The sequence below is a fragment of the Echiichthys vipera genome (assembly GCF_963691815.1).
Source record: "Echiichthys vipera genome assembly, chromosome: 12".
NCBI lineage: Eukaryota > Metazoa > Chordata > Actinopteri > Perciformes > Trachinidae > Echiichthys > Echiichthys vipera.
Genome location: NC_139837.1, coordinates 19,296,209 through 19,315,601, shown reverse-complemented (window position 1 = coordinate 19,315,601; position 19,393 = coordinate 19,296,209). Strand labels below are relative to the sequence as shown.

At 41.4% G+C, this 19,393-nt stretch overlaps 2 protein-coding genes across 3 annotated transcripts; one reads left to right on the top strand and one right to left on the bottom strand.

Annotated features, from left to right (window-relative positions):
• Positions 1-487: 487 nt before the first annotated feature.
• On the bottom strand, positions 488-4,534 carry gale (UDP-galactose-4-epimerase). 2 transcript variants are annotated; one of them, XM_083923732.1, is made up of 11 exons: positions 4,408-4,534; positions 3,560-3,688; positions 3,277-3,392; positions 2,412-2,525; positions 1,954-2,130; positions 1,771-1,884; positions 1,594-1,660; positions 1,426-1,511; positions 1,230-1,307; positions 900-1,014; positions 488-805 (listed from the first exon to the last, which is right to left on the bottom strand). In XM_083923732.1, exons 2-11 carry the CDS (start codon positions 3,678-3,680, stop codon positions 741-743), a joined length of 1,053 nt encoding a protein of 350 aa, XP_083779858.1. In that variant the 5' UTR covers positions 3,681-3,688; positions 4,408-4,534; the 3' UTR covers positions 488-740. The 2 variants fall into 2 exon arrangements, with proteins under 2 accessions (XP_083779858.1, XP_083779859.1); XM_083923733.1 differs by having other exon boundaries at positions 3,277-3,389.
• A 1,577-nt stretch (positions 4,535-6,111) lies between these two features.
• Positions 6,112-8,944, top strand: LOC310954922 (kazal-type serine protease inhibitor domain-containing protein 1-like; the record flags this gene model as incomplete). The annotated part of the gene is made up of 5 exons (XM_083924611.1): positions 6,112-6,231; positions 6,540-6,930; positions 7,069-7,229; positions 8,546-8,693; positions 8,847-8,944. 5 exons carry the CDS (start codon positions 6,112-6,114, stop codon positions 8,942-8,944), a joined length of 918 nt encoding a protein of 305 aa, XP_083780737.1.
• Between the last annotated feature and the right edge of the window lie 10,449 nt (positions 8,945-19,393).

The following is a 19,393-nucleotide window of genomic DNA, read 5'->3' as shown; positions in this document are numbered from 1 at the left end:
TTCAAGGAGCCAGTTAAAGCCCTAGTGCCCTGTTTAGATGTACTGTATGGACAGAATATGCATATTGAACCCCGTGCAATATATATTCCAATATAATATATACCAATATATTTCTACAACTATTTTTTAGGGATTTATAGTCTGTAAACCTTCTTCTGCCCACATCAGACTGGCAGATTTCTCTGCAATAAAGGCACCTGTAATGTTTATGTGTTGCTCAATAGTGACTTTCATCAACCTCAAATATTTACAGGTAAGGTGACCTTTTACTGGAATATTCTCATAGTATTGAGTCACTGAAATGTTTTTTTTTTAAATCTCATTATAAAGTCTGTATTGCAGCAGTTAATCTCCCTTAATTACAACTCATTTCAGTTTCATGGTGGAGTGGAAATGAAGGTGGCAGTTTCCTCTGTAAGAAAATTCATTTATTCTTCCATTGTTCTGGCTCACAGATCAATACATTAATAGAGAGAAAGTAGCCATTGTTAATCTGAAATAAAAAACAAAGAGACATCAGAAAGACATTTTGACACACGTCCCCTAATATAAACAATAATTATGATAAACATTAATATAGAGCAAATAGAAAACCAAACATGGAAAAAATATAAAGCATTCAGCTCAATTGTGTGTTTATATGGTATGTAAAATTTAGGAAATTGATGGTTTGCTTTGGCCCGGGGATTTAGAAGAGACAACAAAATCAACAACAACAACAACAAAAGGCTGCAGTCACATCAAGAGGCTGTGCTCTTGGAAAATCCGGTGGGGTTCATGGACTGCCAGCGCCACAGATCCTCACCTACAGAAAAAATAGCATCAGGATATCATGGGCAAATATTTCACACACACAAAAAAAAAAATCATGTAGCTTGTTATAATGTGTCTGTCCTTACACATTCTTTCCAGGTCAAATTTGGCCTTCCAGCCCAGCTCCTTCTCAGCTAGACGAGGGTCAGCGTAGCAAGACGCTATGTCTCCGCCCCTACGTGGGGCGACTTTGTATGCAATCTATGGAGAGGGCGCATTAAGTTTAATTAACAAAAAGGAGGGTGGGTTAGCCTAAAACGTGTGAACTTCAGTGGATCAGAGGCCTTCCTTTAACTCACAGGATAACATGATGTAGTGTGGTTACTGCGACAAGTCACTTCAATTACTCTCAGAAGAAAGTCGTTGACCCTGAAGACAATTTACTTTGGAGAGAAAAAAGCTCTTCTGTCACTCACCTCTTTCCCTGATGCCTTCTCCATGGCTTTCACCATCTGGAGCACAGAGTAGCCTGTCCCTGTTCCCAGGTTGTAAACCTACAGACGTAATAATGCACACATGCCAGCAGCCCCATAAATACCTGATTCACAAGTTCACGTGCATGCACAATGAACAAGAAAAATGCTATTGTTTCTGCTCTTTCCTCAAATGTACCTTGCAGCCATAGTCGTCCTTCAGCTTCTTCAGAGCTGCTATGTGTCCTTTTGCCAGATCTACGACATGGATATAATCTCGCACACCTAGCAAAAGAGAAAGAAAACATTGAGATCTTTTCCACAGAATAATAATTCAAACCACAATTAGATCTGTACAGTCCATTACCTGTCCCATCTATTGTGTCATAGTCATTCCCGAAGACACTCAAGCACTTTCGTCTCCCAATGGCAACCTATCAGGGAGATAAATTAAACATTGCAAACAATGTGAAATGATCCAATAGCTACAACTACAACGCACATTGAATATGAATTGTATGCTCTGATTTGAGATTTCATGTACCTGGGCAACATAGGGCAGCAGGTTGTTGGGGATACCCTGAGGGTCCTCTCCAATCAGGCCAGAGGAATGAGCTCCAATTGGGTTGAAATAACGCAGCAGCACTGCATTCCAGTCCTGCTGACACAGAGGCAACAATGAGACAGGTGTGCATCCGTGAATGATTTTCTACTTCTTGATCAGTACCTTCTCAGCTTTACAGTGGTCCTTGATCATCTCTTCAATGAAGTACTTGGTCTGGCCGTAGGGGTTGGTGCACCCGCCCACGGGATGCTGCTCGTCGATGGGAAGGTGCTGAGGGTCTCCGTACACCGTGGCTGAGCTGCTGAAGACCAGATTGTGCACCTTGTGAGCCTGCATCACCTGGGACACATGCAGATGCAAAGACAAACACGGCACACACATGCAGTCAGCAGTCTTAAGCGCACAGTAAGGATATACGCCGAGTTCAGTGCACACAGTGAGCTCCACACATTAAAAGGTATGAATGTTGTTAGAATTAGCCGACTCGCTATCAAATGAACACACGCTGTCATGCACTTGAAGTAAGAGGAAGTGCAATTAAAGATTAGTTCGGAAATGAAGAGTGAAGTGCAGATAAAGGACAGATGATGTCATATCAGGTGACAAAAGTTCAAACTAACCTCCAGGAGGTTAATGGAGGCGGTGAGGTTGACTCTGTAGTAACGTAACGGCTGCTCCACTGACTCCCCAACTGCCTTCAGACCGGCAAAGTGCATCACTGCACTGAAAGAATGCTGCGACACAGAAAGATATTTAGACATGTGTGATGTGACCAATGTGGAGGGGCTAGTTTATATGCTGTATGGAAGCGTTGTCACACTACCTACAGTGCCTCTAGAAAGTTGTGATGCCCTTTTGAAAAAGTCACTTTTTTTTGTTTTACAGCCTGAAATTAAGAAAGACAGCGGATTTTATTCTGATGTAAAATCAAAGTCACCACAGTTGATGTCAGTGAAAAGAGTGAAAAGGGGATCATGACTTTCTATATGCACTGTAAATCCAAAGCTATTTGAGCATGTATGGTGGCCAGCAGGGACATTCTTTGGTAAAAAGAAAAAAAAACATTCTATAAAAGTGTGGAATTGTTTAAATAGTGGTGTGTTTATAAGATGGCCCTGAATGTTTCATCCGCATCCATTCTGCATTTATTCACATTTAATTTTTACATTTGGGGAAATCAGATTTTGGGCTGTAACTAAGAATTAATTTTCTTTATTAATCCGTTCATCAGTTTGTCTACAAAATTTCAGAAAGTAGTGAATAATGACAAATTGAAATTGCTTGTTTTACCTGACCAACAGTCCAAACCCTAAAGATATTCTAGTTTTCTATCATACTTGACAAAGAAAATAATAAAAAATTGCCGATTCATTTCCTATCAAAATAGCTGCAGGTGAATCTTCTGTCGATCGATTAAACAATTAAGTGAGTAATTGTTCCAACTGCAATACGGTTAATAAATCGAATGTAGGAACGTTAGCGTACCTTTTTGAAGAGGTTTTCCAAGCCAGGTTGGTCCAAAAGATCCAATTCATGAAACTCAATGCTGGTGTCCAGGAGCTTCTCTATCCTACGTATGCTCTCCGGCACATCCCCTTCTCCTCCATTGATAACAGGATACAGGACACACACACACACACACACACACACACACACACACACACACACTAATGTCAGTTATAAGTATCACTGCACAAAGCACACTTGGAACTGCCAACTTTATGATGCCGTGCAAAGTTATTCATAAGTTTCCAGTAAGGGAGCTTACCTCTTACAGCGTTACTGAAGTTATCTACTACGACTGGTGTGTAACCTGCTTCGATGAGCTCCAACACACAGTGACTCCCAATGTAGCCTCCTCCACCTGTGACCAGTACCTTCTCTGCCATTCTCTCACCTGTCAAATACAACAAACAATTAACCAATTCCTCTGGTGGTTATTGATGTCGGCACGCTGTGCTTCCTGATTTTATCAGTAACAGTATGAGTGTAAAGGTCACATTTTAGATCCTGCTCTGGAATAACAGGATATCCGTTATAGCCTGAGACCATTTGAGCACACCTGGAAGGTAACATGACAGATCTGTGACCCACCCACATTGTCCCATATCAGCCGGTTCAAGCCTGAACCTGTCTAACCACATAAAACAATTATAGAGCCTGCAGGTTACCACGTCAGTACTTTTCATTGTTGGAAGCTATTCTTATCTTTTGACAGAGAGAACAATTTTTAAGCCTTTTTAAATAAGGTGCAACTTGCTTATTTATGAACGTTTTATGGATGAATGTCTTTCAAAACTATTGCCATGAGCACAGTACAGGACACTATGTACATGTAGAGGCCATCCAGCTGGGATACATCTGAAACACTCTTGGAATATCCCCATTTGATTCTGATTTAAGGCGTTTGAGCCAGACAATAATAATAAAAAACAAATGGATTAATGTATGTGTATCTGCATGTAAGTTGAGACTGTCAAAAAACTCAATTGTGTGTTTTAAATATCAGCAACACCCTGGTCAGTTCCACTCAACACTAAATAACTGAAACTGAAGCTGTGCAAAGGTACACCGTACAGAATGATTGGCAGAAGGATGTCAGTGAAAAAGACTTACTAAATGTCCGGATAAGAGTGTAAATAGTCGCTTCCGGCAGAGTGTCTTGATAAAACTGGACAGGAAAGTGTGTGTGTGAAGACAGAATGAAGGTTTATCTGTCAGTTCATGTAGTGAAGTTTCCCCCGTCTCCCTCAGACATGTCTTTACTTCCTGTGAAACGTGGACGGAACGGAGTTAAGTTAATGATTAACGCGCGGCTTTCTGTGCGTTTCTTTCAATATAAAAGCACACGCGATCCCAAATTCGCACCACGCTACATAAAATACACTTACAGCTCTAACTGTGACTTTCAATACGCCATTTAGTGTTGTAACACCGTGTAGAATTACCACAGCAGATGATAAACGCGTGTTAATCTTGTCAGTGATTTTTATTTTGAAGTATAAAAAGGAATTCATAATACGCCTAACTGTTACCTTCACGGTATTTACAGTACGTGGTACGTCAGCGCCTCACATGCCGTGACGTCAAACACCACTCCAATAAAGCCACGCCCTTTGGTGACCACTCACACCGATTCACACACAGAGAGCTGATTGTGCTGCCGAGCATCCAACTCTGTGTACAAATCTACAACACACAGGATGGCAAAGGAAGAAAGTGCCACGTGTCTACACAAACGAAAGCAAGGGCATTAAAGCCTTAAGCAGCAATGCAAGTGGAGCTTAGTTAAACTACATATACTTTTTAATATGTAAACTTGTGTATTCAGTCAGCTATATTCAGACATTTTGCACGTGTACACTAGCAAATACCAATAAGTCATAAAATCATTTCATACATGTTATAATATTTATTTCATAACAAGCCTCTTTTCACACACACACACACACACACACACACACACACACACACACACACACACACACACACACACACACACACACACACGCGCTTTGGTTCCATTTCACCAAAGCTCCTCGTCACTGTCGTCCACTTGTTGGATGATGAGGTGGCCCCCAAGTCCTCGGCCAGGTCTAAACTTTAATGACGATATGTAACATATTCAACTTACATTAGACGAAGGGAAATGACATGCATACAAAATAAATCATCTTATTCCTTAATTTGTAAAGCTGCTGTGTGAAGACCCGGTCTAAAGAGTTTCCAGACTGGTCCCATGTTATTCTATTAATGCACCATTCAAGGTGAGAACACTTTATTTTCAATGTTGACAAACAACAACCTAATATCTAAATCTAGATATTATTTAATTTCTTTGTCCACAGAGATGTAATAAACTGTTTTAATGTGTAATATGATTGTTAATGTGTTTTGTTTTACTTACTACTGTTGTTTCTTGTGTTTGATGAGCCAAAGACAACTCAATATTTTCCATTTATGGTCAAATGCACACCCCAAAACCTCTACAACACTCAGAAAATCCTCATGGAAATATCAGAAAATGTCTCCAAACCAAGGAATTTCACACTACTCCACTAGATAGCTTGTTAAATAGAGCTGTATTTTCTATTAACTTTAGATTCTTGTTTGCTAAATACTGCATGTTTAATATAAAAGGATCATTAGGTTTGTATAGGCAGGACTTTTTTTCTGTCATATTCGTATGAAGTTCAGATTTAGCCGGATTCTTTGATGTCCCGTGCCATTTCTGAAGCCCAGTTGCCAGCTCAGAGACACTGGCACAAGAAGAAAGGCAGCAGTATTGGGAGGAAAGAAAAATGAGACGAGTCTTTAGAGATGAAGTTTGCTAGCTTCATTCACTGCAAATATTGTCTCTTTGTTAGAAAGGACTTGGAGCTGATGAAGAAATCTCAAGGGGGAAAACAAAATGGCAAAATAGTTCAGCGGGGGTACACGGTAATAACGAAAACCAATCCCACCATTCAGTGGAGGACGGAGGAGAGGAGACAGAAGGAACCATTTAAAACTCAGAGGAGGAACATCATGTGACTTGTTGACTGCCAGAGAACAGCAGGCAACTAGGACTGCCATCTCTCTTATAAATCTGGTTTAGTTTCAAACCATTTTACATTTTCATTTATGCTGTTTCATCAGAGAGACTTTCTGTCCTTGTGTGCCGATGCAGGTCAACAGCATGGCTCAGCTTTGCCTGTGTGGGTATATATGCATGAGTGTGTGGCTCAGCACTTCCCTTGGGTCCCCAGCACAGTGGGTGGCTGCGGCTGTGGGAGGAGGGCGAAGGCTGCAGCGAGTGCAACCAGCACCTCTGCCCTTTAGTCCCCGGCAACTGTCCTGCAGGTCAGTTGCAGGACGACTGTGGCTGCTGTGAGCAGTGTGCTAACGCAGAGGGACAGCAATGTGACCCAGATGGGGCTCAGAAGTTCTACGGCCGCTGTGGAGAGGGCCTGGTCTGCCAGAGGAAAATGCCAAAGAGGGGACACAGGGCTGAGCCAGAACCTACATGTGTGTGTCAGGAAAAGAGCCCTGTATGTGGCTCAGATGGGTGGACCTACCCGAATGTTTGCCAGATGAGAGAGGCTGCCATCCGACGTAACACAACCCTCAAGCTCACTGGAAGAGGACCCTGCCAATCTGGTTACAGCACTCTATTTTCTTACATTTGTTATCAGTCCAGGAAAGTTATTTTAAAGACTTCAGTGAATAGTTCTCTTGATGGGGAACTTTAGGGGTTCTAGCTTTGAACCTTGTGGTACTCCTTTTCTTCTGTCACAGCTCCCCGGATTCTCCGAGGCCCCAGAAATCTCTTTAACTACACCGGGAACGACATTGTGTTTAGCTGTGAGGTGTCGGCCTACCCTCTTCCAAACCTGAGCTGGAGGAAGACAGGGAGTGAACACTTCCTGCCAGGAGACGATCCTCACATCTCTGTCCAGGTTTGATAAGAGCTGCAGTTACTATACATCACTAGAAGTTACATTGGTAGTGTGTGCTGTGGTTGAGCTGTTGCCTGTTGGGTCTGTTATTTTCAGTTTAAGAGAGCCTTCGACCCAGTGTGCTTAACAGATAAATGTGCTATTGATTATAGGGGCATTCCACACACATGCAGTTGAGTTAATTCAGCCTGCAGAGTAATACTCAGCCTGTAAAAGTAGTTGTATAAGGTCTCCTGTGGCTCTGAAGTGAGCTTTCCAAAAAAGACACTACTGCAGTGCATTGAGGCAAATGTAGAATCTGGTGTTTTTGGTGCTTGACCCATATGGAATACAAAAAAATGAATAAAATAAAATCTTGCATGTCTGCCTCTGTCACTTTAATCGTCTGTTTTTAATGTGCCTTATGCGAGACTCCCATCTCTGATTTAGTGTCACACTAAATCACTTGAGTGGCCCTAGTTTTTCTGTTTTCTAAGGCTGAGATGAAAATCACACAGTAAATCCCAATACTTTTTAAAATGTGTTGGCACTGAAGAAACAATGCTAGCTGTCATCTGTGTAACTCTGTGTATCCCAAAAAAGGCAAAACACCCATTTCCTTACTTAGAAGAAACAATGGTAACAAGACTCTTTTTAGACACCCACACAGCTGAGCTGACACAACACTGTTCTTGTGTTATTCATCTTTAAACACTCATGCATTGATTAAATGTTAAACTACCAAATAGTTAATTCCACAAGTCTATTGTTTACAATACACAACTCATAATAGTGATAGACAGGAAAGGGGGGGGCTTCAGCACTATGATAAACTCAACCCACTACTGCCAAGCAGCTGACACAACACCAAAATTGTCCAGGAGACCCAGAAAACACAAAATTAAAGGCAAAGGCTGCTTTGGAGACCCTTGATAAACAAAAAGGCTAGAGACTCAAACTCTCCAGCACCCCTACTATACACTAGAATTGGCAATGGACAACAAATACTCAAAGTACTGAGTTAGTGTTTGTCTATACACTTGACAACAGGGCGCATCTCTCACTACCTCTGATGGTGAGATAATGAGTCCCCACAGAGCACTGGAGACTCAGGGTATATGAAGACTCTCCACACCTGGGCTTAATCAACGCCAATCAGTGCCACACACACCTGATTGCAGTGAGTTGATTCACTTACCACTCTCACTGAGCCAAAAGATCAAGAGTCCTCACGCAAAAGAAGAAAAGGAGTTCATACTGGTGCATTAAATCGCTTTCTTGTACTCATAAAAAGATTTATATCAGATCTTGAGATTGAATCCCGTCCTGTTTTTCAGGCTCGAGGCGGTCCCCAACGCTACGCTGTTTCTACCTGGCTTCAGATACAGGGCCTCCACGCCTCTGATGCAGGGGTCTACTCTTGCATCTCCCATAATGCCTTGGGAGAAACGTTTGCATCAGCACAGCTCACAGTGTTGAGACAGGGTAAGCTGGGACAGGGATCGGTTCACTGTCAACGGTGAATTTTTTTTTTGCGCTAATACAGGTCATTACAGTGTCAAACTAATTCCTTATGCATTAACTTATTTTGAAAGGTGCTGTTATTCTAACTCAAAAAGTTTCATATCTGCTCTCCAGCTGTAAAGGTGATGAAAGGCCGTGCTGAGGAGGAACTGAAGCATCTGGAGAAGGCAGTGGTGATGGACAGCTGGCATCTGGAGATTACCTGGGATTAGTTTAAATCTGGGTGATATGACCAAACAACAATTTCTACCATTAAAGGAACAGCCATCTCTTCATTATAATTAAAAATCCATCTGATTTTATTAATCTTCTTACTGAATTATGATACACAAATAAGTCACTGCGCCTTAATTGGTGTGTAGAGTTCAAAACGTGTAGGATTATAATGAAATAGAATAATAATAACAACCCTTTGAACTCTGGTACACAAGGGAAACGGTTTTGACTCATCTTCAACATATTTGATTTGACATAATTGAGGCAAACATAACAGGCCACCCCTAAATTACAGCGTCTATACCACTTCCTCCTGCTTTCACCTCTCCACCCAGAAAACACGAGTACAGTACTTTCATTCACTGAGGGAAAAAAAAGATGGATGGAGCGAGAAAAGGTGTGACCATCCGCAGGGTCTCTGTCCTGATTCTCTTCATCTCTCTCCACCTGAGTGCCAGTTAATCCTCCCTCATCCCCCGACTCCCAGCTGGATACTCAGCTCCTTCTGAATGGCAAGCGGCATTAACGCTGAGGAACTTTCCCCCTGCTGTCTGTTTGTCTGTTAGTCAAAGCTGATTGAGATTACAGGCCTGCTGCGAAAACACAGCCCTCCATCTCATCTCAAATCACTTTCCATCCCTTTCTATCCCTTATCTCTCCTTTTTCATCCTTATTTCTTTATCTTCTTAACCCCAACTCTCCTCCTTTTCAATGTCATCAACTTTCACTTGCCACTACATTTTTAGCCTCTATTCAATGCTCTTTTGGACAAAAAGGAGAGAGAGAGAGAGAGAGAGAGAGAGAGAGAGAGAGAGAGAGAGAGAGAGAGGAGAGAGAGAGAGGAGAGAGAGAGAGAGAGAGAGAGAGAGAGAGAGAGAGAGAGAGAGAGAGAGAGAGGAGAGAGAGAGAGAGAGAGAGAGAGAGAGAGAGAGAGAGAGAGAGAGAGAGAGAGAGAGAGAGAGAGAGAGAGAGAGAGAGAGAGAGAGAGAGAGAGAGAGAGAGAGAGAGAGAGAGAGAGAGAGAGAGAGAGAGAGAGAGAGAGAGAGAGAAACCTCCCTCCTGATTGGAGCCAGAATGATGTCATGGGGCATTTGTCCTCCTGGTGTGGAGGCTTCCCTTCCCCTGCTAATTACCTTGTACAAACTCGAATCTGATATGGCGGATATGAGGCCCAAATACAATTATTGTGGGCTAACAAAGAGATATTGAGATTCAGGGAATGAGGGAGAGACTGCCAAGTGAGATAGAAGGAAAGGCACGCGCCACGGCCATGCATGGACACACACATGCAGTGACCATGTGCACGCACACGCGCTCACATACCCACCCACACAAACACACAAACACAACCACTTGTCCTTCCCCTCCATTCCCTCAGATAGGCTAATGTTATTACTGGGGTAATTATCCTCATTAGTGCCAGCAGCTGTAGAGAGCACATTGCTTGCTGTTCAAACTCCACCCCAAACCTTTCCGTCTTCACATCCCTCTTTGTATTCCATAGATCTCATTTAGAGACATTGTTTGCATGCTAGATGGAGGTAATTGTAAAAATAGAGCCCCTTCAAATATCTCATAAGCTAGAGTTCCCCCCGTTTTATAACTTGTTAGTCCATTTTGTAGGTGAGGGATACTAATGTGTTCTGGTCTACAGCAATACACAACGAAAAGCTACATTCAGAGGACCGAGCAGTGAGTAAAAGTAGGGAAATAATAAGAAATTGGGTGATTTGCATAATGTTTTAGAAATAAAGTTCATAATCAACTGCCAGAAGACAAGGATATTTTACCAACAGATATTTTGATAAAAATTACAACCATTCAGGTTTTCTGAGTTCAACAATTAAACACAAGATGGCACTGTTTAGTCAAATAACCACTACAATGCTCTCCGGTGAATATGCTTTTACTTTGACAGCTCGACCTATAAACACTGACCTTTCCTCTCATCTGCTTTGTGGTTTTCTTATTTACATCCCACCAAAAGTAACTATCCTTCACATAAGAAAGCTACAGTTCTTTCTTTTTGGATGCAATAACACCCCCCCCCAATTGGGATTGTTATGAGGAGTTGAGAATAATAGGGTATGCATAGCTAAAGGTACTGTGTGTTCATTTGCATGTTTATATGAAAGTGGCCTGAAAATGATTCCCTTCATGCTTTTTAACTTTATGCTCTGTCTGCATCACAAATTATGAGATCAAAAGCTGAAACAGGCGGCTTTACACACAGTACCCCCCCCCCACGCTCTGGGAGATTGCCTTTTGTTTTATTGCCAAGGGCTGGTGCGGACAGTAGGTAACCTGTATGCCACTAAGCCCCGCATCAGGCGCTAAATGTCATGCATAGCCTGTTTTTATTGGCTGAATGGCCTGTTGTACCCTTCTCCTTTTTCCTGGAAGCCAATGTTAAAGAACTGGTTGTTAATGCGGCTGACCAGATGGGCTCCTTCTTCCAACAGCTCTGACTGACGGTGTTTACTATGCACTGGGCTGTGGATAACAGGTGAAACTGCTGCTGGCAATTCAACCAATCAGAGGGCAGCAGATGTCTGGCCCCTGCCTGTAAACCTTTATTCGGCATTTGGGGCCTTATGGGAATGGGTTTGATAATAACACTGAATCAAAATGAATTCAGGTTTATATGTTTGGTTTTTTTAGAGAAGGCTATTATGTGAAATGGTCACGCAACCTATGACAAACATACACACTGCTATGAAACGGCCTTGTAAGAACTTCAGTTAAATAAAGTTGAAGTATCTTTTTGTGTACCGAATACTTCAGATGACAAACCACCCAGCTACCTAATAGCCCTTCAGTCAAGTTCAGACATAATTTCCAGAGATGTTCCCTCGTCTGTATGACAAAATGTTTCCAGCATTAGCTGCACAAACAGGGAACATTCCTTTCCCTTCTACAATGCGGGTCATCTTGAATTACTGCAATTATCAAGGCAACAACAAAGGTAAGGCCAGGCCTCGGATGGTTGAGGAGTAGTCTTTTAAAGCTTTGAATGAATCTGCCTTAATGGATGACCTGTGTCTAGCATGCATGTATGGATTAGTTTGGCTGGAGCACCTGTCCCTGTTCTGTCAACAGCAGATCAGGTTACTGGCTACACATTCACCTGGCTAACCCAACTTCCGGTGATTCACAATACAACAGCCTTTTCACTGCTACTCTCTCAATATCGATGTTGCATGCAAAATTATGAGACTGGTAAAAACACTCTGGATATATGTGTAAAGATTTTGAACAATATAAAAAAAACACCAGACAAAGCTCTCATTAAATATTTACACAAACAATCCCACCCAACATCTGTCTTCTAATTCAAGATCTGGTCCTAATGAGGCCTCTCAGGTTGATTATGGAGCTAAGCTGCCAGAGCGGCCCACTGGAGCGAGGCTGTGGTGGGGCTTAACATCCATCCAAAGACAGCTTGTATCTGATCTGAACTGAGAGACAAAGCTCAGTCAAGAATGGGAAGAACACCCTCTCCCAACTTTGCTCTTGAGTACTAAGATTTAAATATTACATTATTAAGTTTAAGCATTTTATTATTATTATTATTATAATGTTTATTATGCATGTCTTGTGGACACCTGGAAGATTAGAGCAGCTGACAGGATTTCAAGCATATCTTCTTCACACTCGACACATTGATATTCTTCTATTGGATATCTTCTCTGAGTTTTTCAGCGCTCAATATGATGAAACTCCCCTTAGATTAGAGTTCAAAAAAATGAAGGAAGCTGATTGTTTTAAAACATCCAGCTAGCTCCATGGTACACTCGTGTAATTATAACTGATACTCAAAAAAATGTCACTTAGCCTGTACCTCTGAGAGGTAAACCTTTATTGCAAGGCTCCATTTTAGATCATTAATATTTGAGTCAGGAGCCCAGAAAGAAAAGTCTCTTTACATATTTCATCCAGCTGGCATGAAGCACCTTCTGTAAGGCCTTATACTCCTGATGAGGCCTCCCTGCTACTGTGTTTTCCCTGTCATCTCCATTATCTCTCTGATGATGAAACGATTAGCTAGCAACCGTTATGCTAACCACAAAGCTGGACGGATGATGGATGGTCTAAGTGATAGACTCAGGCGGTTGGTTGGGGGGCTTTGTCCTGGATCTCTGACACCTTCTATCTTGTGATCCATGCAACACCCCCATTGCCTCCATCTAACCCCCAGATCCACCCCAGTTACCCCCACCAGCTGCCTCTGACCCCTCATCATAGCCCTGCCTCTGCTTGCCATGTGCTGGGAGTCAAAGGGGTCCCACCTATCGTTCATCAGAATGGAACCCCACCATCTCCCGCCCCACGCACTAAATCACAATCAATCGCTTGGCAGACAGAGATGGATTGGGACATCTACGACCCTGTACCTTTGAAAAAGCCTCCCCACCATCCAAAGGGCTGCTGTCACTGACAAATAATAGAGGTGATTCTAGGAGGAGTGAGCAGGTCAAGTCTGCTGCCCCTGGAAGGAAGTTATCACAAAGCAATGGAGGGAAATTCTTTTCTCTTTAGAAACAACAGTCACCATGTCTAAAAGAATGTCTGACAGAGGGACTTGTGGTGGAGAAAGGTTTGCTTTGATGCATTAAAAATAACTTTATAATAAAGTTTCAATCTATTTAAATGTAATTCAGGGCTCGTTTTTAAATATATATATTGTATAAGGCTAAACGTATGGGGAATATCAATGCTACTCAACAAACGTAACAGGTCTGCCCCCCCAAAGTCAAACCTATTGCCACAAAAAGGTTGAATGTTTTAGGTTTGTCCCATGTTTTGAACAGAAAATAGATTTTTGTTTTGTCTACGGGGCTTACTGCAATAATCCAATTTTGGCTAACCTAAGATGATAGCATTGTTGTGTGTGAAAGACTGACACGCACAGACGTTTTACTTCAGCCTCATGTCTAGATCAACACTTCCTTGTTTTATGTTTTCACGTGCTCCACGCTTAACGTAGCATCCCATAATAATCACAGTCTCTTAAAGGTCCCTTAACCCCTATTTAGCAACATACAGCAAACCCCATGTATCACCGTGTGACCATGTTACTAGAACATAACAAGCATGCTTTAAAAAAAAAAAAAACCATGCCAACTGTTTTTTTTTTAGCATGAGCATTTCAATAAACCCAAGATGTCCATTAAATGTCCGCCGCACAAGCTAACCATAAAAAAAAAACAATAATTAAACTGAAAAGCTAATTTTAACATTAAATTCATTGAAGTTTGGTCACCAAGCAGCATAATATGGACGATGTAGAAAAGCTATATGAGAGTATGCCTTTTCTCAGTTTCTTTAGAAGACACTTTATTTCAAGTCATTAGCTTATTGCTAGCTAACGTTAGCCAGACTGGTAGGTCAACAAAGCTAGATGCTTTGTGGGTTATCCCTTATTTTACTAATGTAGGCTAATTCTTCACTCAATGTTATCAAAATGAGGTGTATCACTGCTTAACCATAAAGGGATGCCCTAAATGTACCAAAAACATCATTTAGACTCATGCGTTCTACACATTTGATCTACTCATAGGCCCAGGCTATATCTATACGTTCAATCAATAAGCTGTCTTAGACTACTTCCACAGCCTGTCTGCTTCCCCCGTTTTCTCCACTCTGAAAATAATACAATCTTGACATTCTGCCTCACATCATCACATGTGCTTGAAGAGTTGCTGTCTAGTGCTTCCTGATTTACTTCACAACAGATTGATTGCATCATTCATATGAGCATTGACAACAAATAGCATTGAGACATGAAAAAGTCTCTGTAATGTCATAACACGATGATTGTGAATAAAAGATCTTATTCTGTATCCACTGCCAAGGGCTCAATAAGGATCATTCACATGTAGATGTGGCTTTCTGCAAGTGCCTCAGCTATACAATTTCCATTTAGATAAGGTGTATACACAAATAAAGAAAGGACACTGGGTTCTTCATTTGATTAACTAATCATAGTCTTTGTAATTCCACTCGGAGACCTTGAAGGACAGTGCCGGGCTGTGCACCTGATTGGCCTATGCGTGATTGCTGCTGTGGCACAAATCAGTTCAAGTAACTAAACTCCATACACTACACAGTGGCTGTGATTAAACGGGCGATTAAGACATGGAGAATTTCTGTCTGTTTAATCCCCTTTCCTATTGTCTAGATAGATAGCCACAGTGCACTCCCTGATCAACAATAACTGAACACAAGAATTGGAGTGAGAGGTGATTAGGGCCTTTAAAGCTCCCTGGAGTGTAGATGCAGGTTGTTTGTGATTAGCTCGAATTTAGAGGTACATTTTGTTCTTATTGCCTCTTGCTGGAGCAGGGAATTCATTATCTGATGCTTAAGCTGAGGGGAGCAAAAAAAACAACACACACACAGCCCCGGGACTGCTGTAATATCTTTAAGTGAGACCAGAATAATCCACGTTCGCGGCACAATACATGCCGAGTGAGGAAGCTTCTGGTTCACGGCATGTTGACAAACCCAACAAAACACTCCTCAACCTCACGTCTCAAGCTTCAAAGTGCTTTAACCCTCTTCCCACTTCTCTGCTAGCCCTCTTCATGCTGAGCAGTGGTGTCTGTCTATAATCTGAATGCTGTATAGAAACTCTGCAGCCCCTCTCCATGACTGATCTCTTTTGATAGAGCTCATTATGCAAACTGCTCCCAACTCCCACTGCATAATTAGTGCTTAATTAATTTGAGTGAAATCTTTCATCTGTCTGTGTCCGGCCAGCTCCTTCCTTCCATTTACAACATGATATTAATTTCAGCGGGGGGAGTGGTAGCCCAGTTGATGAAAAGGCTGATATAATTAATCAAGTACTGTATCCTTTTCCTTCATTTTCTGCAGGAATAATAATAAGTGTGATGAGCAGAGTCTGATTAACCCTATTATGCTCCCTAATTAGGGTGATCATTTAATAGTCAAAGAAGCAGCACAATTATAAGAGAATGCAAATTATGCCGTCTAATGAAGAGAATTCCACTTCTGGGAATTCTTTGTTTGGGAAATGTGACATTCCCAAATAAAAGGCCAAGAAAAGGTTCTTCTCTCAATGTACATATGTTAAGGATGTACTTACATACTTGAGCCCCAAATTGTTCATGCATTTCTCGAACACTTTATGTGTTCAACAAGCCCACAGTTTGGTTTGTATTGCGGTTTTGGGATCATGGTTTCAGTTCAGTGTGCTTAGCACATTAGGGAGAAGAAAAACATAATCATTTCCAATGTTCTCATATTTTATTAATTTTTGCTCTCCAGAGATTTGATAGTATATAAAATCAACAAATGTTCTTTGAAAGGAAAAAGTTTTACCACGTCTATTTAAACCTGACATAAAAGATAACAGTGCCCTCTCAAACATTACCTTTCGGCTTCACGTGTCATCTCCAGAGATCTCCTCACTGTATTCTTAGCTTCTGTTAGGGGAAAGGAAAGAGATATTGCATGAACACAACTGAACAATCTTTGTTTCTTAATAAAATGCAATCGGCTTATTGGCCTTTTTGCTGTTAGTTAGATGAGAAAAACTATACAACTCTCATTGAAGCTGGAGCCAGCTTAGCTTAGCGTACAGACTGGAAGCAGGGGGAAACTGCTAGCCTAGTTTTGTCCAAAGGTGACAAAAGTGGTTTTAAAGGGTATGTGCCTGACTATTTCTTGAGTGGGTAAAGTAACTGGAGTCACAATATGACTGATGATTTTTACACTTTAAATGAGATGTGTTATCTTGTGAGCTTTAAAAGGTACTGGTAGGTGTATATTTTTGCCTTTGGACTGAGTAAGGCACTAGTCTCTGTACTAAGCTAAGCTAAGCTAAGCTAATCACCTGCCGTATAGTCATTAAAGTGGAAGAGGCATTCTTGTCTAACTATTGGCAAGAAAGCAAAAATAGAATATTTCCCCAAATGGAGAACTATTATTTTACTTTTCAAAATAAAACAAATAATTACAAAAAAAATAATGTTGAAACAAACTTGTTTTAAGGGCACATTGCCACTCATCTGAATATGTAAGAATGACAGAACACTTTGGCACTAGAAGACATTTATAGGGCACCACATTTTATTTCCCACTGGCCCTGTGTTTTTTATAGAGCGTGGGGTACTATGAGGCAGCTGCCACTGTTAACTCATGGGCATAAGTTCAGTACCATGGACAGCAATCAGTCTTCTCCAGCGGGAGATCACACTCAGCAGACAAACGTCCACATTCTTCCATATTTCGAGCGTTTAAAATATAACATTGTGACTGTTAATTCAGTAAACGGTTATGTTTTTAACAAATTTCAACATGAGTTTAATACATCCTATGCATAAATCAGTTCGGCTGACAAATAGTTTAAGGCTATGAGAAAGATGGCCACTGCGAAGCTCCATATGTCAATAGATGAAGGATATGGCCCATTAGGTCTGCCAGAGTCCATCTTTCATGCTCCTAGATGATACAGCATCTGTCTACACTTTAATCAAGATAATGGTGACCTCATATATGGAGTCTATGAGCAATGTCCCTGATTTCATTTTTCTTACATGGGGTCATTATTAATATCATTACAATCTTCAGGGAGCCAGTGAACAACAGAGGATGGACCTTTTTTGCAGTCTACTTGTGTGAGAAATGTATTGAGTGCTAAGCCAAATGCCTGTCAGTAAAACCCTTTATACGCTCGCTTCTCTTGCTACAGTGTGTGTGTGTGTGTGTGTGTGTGTGTGTGTGTGTCTCTGTGTGTGTCTGTGTGTGTGTGTGTGTCTGTGCGTGTGTCTCCTCCACTTCTTTGTATCTGTGTGTGCGCTTGTGTGTGTGTCTACATGAATGTACCTCAATTTACTCCTCTTCACCCCCATAGTGCAGCTGTGCCTCAGAGGACTCTTGTGAAGTAATTGAATGAGCAGGGGCAGAGGGAAACCTGTGGCAGTGAATGTGCTGCCCGCTGGCCTTATTATCTGTAATACGACAGCCGCTCTGCCTGCGCTTTCTCATCCGCTCATGAATACAGAAATGAATGTGGTGGACGTCAGAGGTGAGCGCAGAGGGGAGAAGCAGGCCAGAGCTGTTTTAATCAGCTCCCAGATAGAACAATCACTTTATCCACCTCCACAGCTCAGAGGTGAATTAGTGTTTAACATTCCAGGGCATGCTTTTAGACAGGGGACTCCACCCCAAACAACCAATGGACTGCGGAGATTATCGAGAGACACTCGGATGTTTTTTGATGAGTAAATTAGCGCTAAACATGCCCCTGGGACTCCAGCTACTGATATGCCTGATATGCAGGAAGACCTCTTTTTTTAATAAGAGGCTCTTTGCGAGAAAAGAAAATCTGGTGCAGTCCCTTGGAAGCATTTGTTCTCCAACCAACACAAACATTCACGGTTTTCCCTAAAGTCATTAGCAGCCATTTGCAATTGTTGATATGGCACGTTATAAAATTTTTTTGCAGTGGATTAGACATAGTATATGTTGCAAAAAAGACCATTTTATTATACAGCTACATAGAACCTTTATTCCGAAATGACTTAAAAGCCCAGAATCATCAACCATCTGTCATTTCGGCATCATTGTCAAAAGTACAGATGACATCAGGGACATTCCCAGTCAACACCGAGGTCCATTAGTCTTAAGCGCAGAGCTATACCACTTTACGGGGCTTTTCACAGTAGCCTGGTCTCGTGGGCATCCTTCTAAAGTACACTTTAAAGTCTAGACAGCGACCTCTGTGACTCTCATGGCCAAACAGGCAATTTTCCCATTTATCTTCTGGATGCTACAGTCTGACTTCTTTTCTAGAAGCTCGCTAACCTTTTTACTATTGTTGCTCTTTACAAGTGCTGGCTGACTGTTGTTTCATAGCAACATGTTGACTCCCCTGAGAGTGCCTACAGATGGTTTTCTAGCTCTTCCATGAGAATCACCAGGAGTCCAAAATGTGTGAATCAAGCAGTGGCAACCTTTGGTAGAACAATTAAATACATGGCAGAGAACTGCACCTTTATTGTTTCCCCTCTAAAAACACAAGATTGACTAGAATCGGTGCTATCTTGATTCAAGTTCCATAAACTTTCTGTAACTTTTTTTGTCTTGGGCAAATGACTGGAAAGTGTAATAAAAAGCCAATCAGAGAATGTTTAAAAACAAATGACAAATATATTACCACTAACCAACAGCAGAAAAAAAACCTAATAAATATGCAAGTAATATGCAGATTAATTCACACTAATAAACAGGTTGATCAGAACAACCAAAAACAATAGAATACGATAAAAGAGAATAGAGCCATCATCTAGCTGTAGAAATAGCTGTTTTGGACAGGCCCACAGAACTATATTTAAAAACCAATCACTTCATTAAAGTCTGGCACTTTTGTTCTACTGTGTCATTGTTCTCTTGTCGCTGCCTGCTGGCTCTCAGTT